Source organism: Drosophila arizonae, chromosome 4, assembly GCF_054131065.1.
Source record: "Drosophila arizonae isolate 15081-1271.41 chromosome 4, UAZ_ARI_1.0, whole genome shotgun sequence".
NCBI lineage: Eukaryota > Metazoa > Arthropoda > Insecta > Diptera > Drosophilidae > Drosophila > Drosophila arizonae.
The window spans coordinates 24,255,774-24,260,598 of NC_142924.1; the positions used below are offsets into that span (position 1 = coordinate 24,255,774).

The following is a 4,825-nucleotide window of genomic DNA, read 5'->3' on the forward strand; positions in this document are numbered from 1 at the left end:
TGTCATGTATGTATTTATTTATTTATGCAAATATGGAAATTAAGCTAACAAACTGCGCGCCGGGCGCTGCGCAAGCGCAAGCCGAACAAGGGAGCACGGGTAGAGTAAGGGGCGCATGGCACGATCCAGGGCACGTTCCAAAGGCAACCCTCGGTTAGATAACGGCACACACACAGACACACACACGCACGCACGCATTCGTACATACAGTCAGCTCGTAAATGCGTTTTTACATAACATTTACGGCTCGACTGCATTTGGGCTTTGCCCGTGTGGCAGCTGCCGGCGCTGGCTTTGCCAAAACGAGTTTATCCTTATCCAAGGCGCGGTCCATGGCCGAGCCGAGGCTCGCGTGCCACCAGCCCCTTGCCACCTCACCCCATTGCGACACATCGAGGCATTTGCGCTGCAGTTTCGGCTCATTTCGATGCTCATAAATAACGACAATGGCGGCGCGACGCGGCGCGGATGCAACAGAAACTCGAATAATAAAAGCAACCGAGATCCCCAGGTATTTTTCACGTGTTTGGCACGTTTCACTCGATTTTCCGGTTCCCGATTCCCATTCGGCATTTGTTCCTCAGCCCTCTAATCCTCTGAGGTGGTCGGCGGACGGAGAGCGGCGCACGCGGCACGCGCCCGTCCTCTTTGTGATAAATTGGGCTTTAAAGCAGGGGTCCACAGCCGAACCCACCCGACTCCATTGATAAATTGCCAAAGCTGTGCCAATGGACAGCTAAACTTTAGGTTTCCGTCTCCCTCTCATGAGTCCCTCACCTCCTCTCACTCGCTCCCGTGTCTCGCCTCTACTGTCTCCACATGGCAACATGCAATTGTTTGCTACATTGTCAAATAAATCTTAGTTCCGGCTGCGAGTCTCTTGTTTTATTTACAAAGTCGGCCAATTACATTAAGTTCACTGATACGCCTATATCATTTGTCAAAGTCGGCAGATACACAGTGTTTATTGTGTGATATTACGTATGTGAACTTGACAATAAATAAATATTTATACATACCTTTCATTTATTTATATTTATGTACGTATATATAAATATATTCTGACTGATGTATTTATATACACATATAGATATATCATTATGTAATACAAAGTTGTCTTACACACATATACATGCATACATACATACGTTAATGTATACACTTATAGATACATAAAATGCACACTTTTACATATATACATCCACTCTTACATATATTCCATATCTCTCTATATCTCTATATGTACATATGTATTTATGTACATACATTCCTAGATATATAGAATCCCAATAATACCAAATAACACGGACTCAGAGTATACGAATTACATGGCTATACGATTTATCAAGATTTTTATTTGAAGAGGCTTAACCAAATTCGATTTCGAACAGGGATTTTATGCTTTTTTTGACAATGCCTATCGCCCTCAGTTTGCTTCTGTTTCCAGATTAAACTCTTTTTGTGTAGGACTGATATGATTGTTGATGGAGTGACTTTAAATTGTTTTGCCACGTCAATTGTTTTTGTTGCATTATCAATGAAATCATCCTCAGCTGTTGATAGATTGATAGGGTCTTATGCGTACGTTTATTTGACATTTTTATAAATCGACTTAACACGTGTATAGAAATTCGTCAAACGAAGCGAAAACTTTTGAAAAAATGACGAAATTCCACATTTTTCACAACATGAAGATATCGTGTTTCCATGCAAAAACTAAAAAGTTTCGATATGCGTTGCAAATTGCAGAAGGTTCCGAATCAAAATTAACTTTTATAAGGGGTAACTTAATAACAAGGGTATAAAAATGTTCGGAATTTTTACGAATTAACGAAGGGCACAGCAGCTTTAACGAATTATAGGAATTTTGAAGTTAGTGAGGAACAAAATATTTCCACTGTACATACATAGATTAGAGGAATTTACATTCAATAATGTGTGTATATCGTATATATTTGTATTCCCTTATTCACTAATATTTATATAAATACTTAAATACTTACATATATTTATAAATGAGCACATATATTTATTAATTTATATATATGTACATACATACATATGTACGTGTATGCATATATAAAAACTATGCCTGTAGGCGTCTTATATACTTATACACTATATACTATATTCATACATATCTATATATCTACATCATATGCATTCATGTGCGGAATGCTAACTATGTTTGTAATTCAGATCATTGAATATATCAAATATTCACATTGTTGTTTATATATGTATATACATGCATACATACCAGTTTATGTTTTTACCCAAACTTGATTAAACCAAGTTTTTATACCCGTTTAGGATATGAAATGAGTATGATGGCTTCATAGACCTAAAATGTAACAGTTAGTTAACTGCATATCCCGTATTGGTATATTAAATATTGTGTATTACAGAGAATCATAATTGCGCACTTTTAAGCCGATAATCCGCAAGTTGATTCAGCTCCTACAGATCGAGCTATGTATATGACTTGGGACGTGCCCCATCGGAAAACTTTCAATGACGACTTTAAATTTAAATTGAATCATGTTTAAAGCTTGGACGAGTATTAAGCAGTCGGTCTTACATGTCTGTTTGCACCATTAACAGTCAGCACAGAATATGATGCATACATGGAATTAATTAATCGCACAACTAATTACTCGAATTCCTAGCTCAACAAATGGACTTAATTCTTGCAATTGATACTTGGAAATATTCAAGCTGAGCTATCAACTAAGTGGCACAGTTTGGTCCGTTTCTTGTTGATTCCAGAAGTCGAGCTTTTGCTCCATCTGCTCATAGGTTAGTTTCGTTGGCAGCACAGTCGGCTTCTCTGGGAGCCCCAAGGCCCGGAGGTGGTACAAGAAGAACTCATACCTATCATAATCATGCATTTTGGTGTAGTGGAAACTAATGGCCGTCTCGGAACAGCAATCGCTCATCTGTGAATATGAAATGCAATTACAGTAATCTATATTAATTCAATCCAAGCCAGGGGGGGGGGCTTACATTCGGCGTGAAGTAGGAGTAGGTCGTCAGCCAAGTGCCGTTTTGTATGCTCGGCATCAAGTGCCTGGGATGAAGGGGCAGGAATCTCTCGCGGCCGTGCTCATCCCTGGAGTCTCCGGCGGTTACGCCCACATTTAGCAAGCAGTAACCAATTTGTCTGTCCTCTGAATAGGTATTCAGCGGACAGAATTTTGTATTGTTCAGCGCGAAGAGGTTCAAGCGACGCAGTGCATCGCGACTGAGCACATAGCCAGCACCGCCGGACATGTAGCCGTGCGGATATGAAGTGCGAAACCGATGGCCAAAGAAGACAGCCGCCTCCGGGTCGAACGGGTAGAGGAACATTCTCAGATTCTCCATTATCACATAGCTGAGAGAAATGCAGTCAACAGTCAGCAGTCAGCAGAGAGAATGCGAATGCCGCAGCTTATGCGCCACTTACGTGTCGTCGTCCGCCTTGAGAAACCAGTCATAATCCTCCACGTAATGCTCGTAGGCATAGGCGAGCCCCGCCCGCACCTTGCTGTACAGGTTGTCACGGCTCTCCGACACATTCAGATTCACGGCGCCCAGCGCGTCGTCGTCTTCGCTGCTCATAAAAATCAGCTTGTTGCAGCGCGAGCCCCAGGTGGAGCGAACCTTTGCCGCCTTGGTCTTGTGGTGAGCTGGCATGGTCAGCACCAGGCAGAGCACGCGCGTCTCATGAAACAGCCAATCGGCCAGCGACGGCCTGGTGAGAGACGCGGCTGTGTCGGCCGCAATGGCCGTGCTCTCATACTCTTCACCCGTAAGCGTCATGTAGTCCCACAGCTCGGTCAGCTGCACGCCCACAATCAGGCCCAGCGCCAGACACAGCACATTCCGAAACATGCCGCCCGACCAGCCCGCACATTTGCCAAAACTTTCAACTGTGGGCCGTACGAAATCCTCAACACCGAGCGAAGTGCCTCTGCTTTCAGGTGCCTCGCGACTGCTCGCTCAGCTCGAAAACGGTCTCCAAATAAGTGACTCTTGCACAGCCGTGGGCTAAAAACGAGTTTTGATTTGTTTTGGCTTGTGAATCGCATAACAAATGAATTTCAATGCTCTGAAGACGTTCGCCGACTAAATTTAACAAACTATTCTGTGCTACATTCCCTTTCCAACTCCAAGAATAGAGGAAATTTCCAACTCCAAGAATAGAGGAAACGTCATTAAGTTCGAATAGCAAGACATGCATAGAACGTAAGTAAGACCCAAGCTTGACGTAGCGCTCTTCTCTTTTAATAATGTTGAATATTTTATACTCTTTTATCACACATAATCTATAGTTTTACGTTTTACAATATGAGGTTGAATCAAATATGAAAATAAATAGATATTGAATGCAATAACAATTGAAATTGATAACGAAATTGTTGCAATATATTTACTACAATATTATTTTCAATCAGCCTTTGAGCTATTAAAAAGAAAACTTGAATGAGTCGAAGATTTAATTGCCTTTAGCCTTAGCTTTATACCTAATTTCGTTTAATAGAGTCAATATATAGTCTAGACGTCCACTCGCATAACTTATATACCAATACTTAATTATTTTCAGGATCCATTTTTATTATTCATTCGAAAGAGTATTCAAGTTTCGGCTTGTCAATAAAACATCGATACAAATAGCTTGCTTATTTTGAGAACCGGTTTTGAGCGTCTTCGTGCCGTGTTGTTTTTGACCTACACACCTGAATCTGTTAGCGACTCTCTCAGCTTGTCTCCTTTCACTTTTCGTCCGCCTTTGCCCTTTAGTACACTCTCCCATATATGTATATCTACGAAAAGCAATTGA

At 41.5% G+C, this 4,825-nt stretch overlaps 1 protein-coding gene across 2 annotated transcripts; it reads right to left on the reverse strand.

Annotated features, from left to right (window-relative positions):
- Positions 1 to 336: 336 nt before the first annotated feature.
- LOC108614079 (glycoprotein-N-acetylgalactosamine 3-beta-galactosyltransferase 1-like) lies at positions 337 to 4,683 on the reverse strand. Of its 2 annotated transcripts, XR_016270057.1 has the most exons (4): positions 3,449 to 4,683; positions 3,007 to 3,376; positions 1,020 to 2,939; positions 338 to 928 (listed from the first exon to the last, which is right to left on the reverse strand). XR_016270057.1 is itself a non-coding variant. In XM_018007996.2 (3 exons), the coding sequence occupies exons 1-3, from the start codon at positions 3,874 to 3,876 to the stop codon at positions 2,727 to 2,729; spliced, it is 1,011 nt and encodes a 336-aa protein (XP_017863485.1). In that variant the 5' UTR covers positions 3,877 to 4,683; the 3' UTR covers positions 337 to 2,726. The 2 variants fall into 2 exon arrangements, 1 of the variants encoding a protein (XP_017863485.1); XM_018007996.2 differs by having other exon boundaries at positions 337 to 2,939.
- Between the last annotated feature and the right edge of the window lie 142 nt (positions 4,684 to 4,825).

Bases quoted from the DNA above. Each gene is read 5' to 3' on its own strand.
- LOC108614079 (XM_018007996.2), bottom strand. From the start codon at position 3,876: ATGTTTCGGAATGTGCTGTGTCTGGCGCTGGGCCTGATTGTGGGCGTG. The intron at 3,377-3,448 runs GTAAGTGGCGCA...CATTTCTCTCAG, and splicing joins CTCAAGGCGGACGACGACAC to CTATGTGATAATGGAGAATC. The intron at 2,940-3,006 runs GTAAGCCCCCCC...TCATATTCACAG, and splicing joins ACTCCTACTTCACGCCGAAT to ATGAGCGATTGCTGTTCCGA.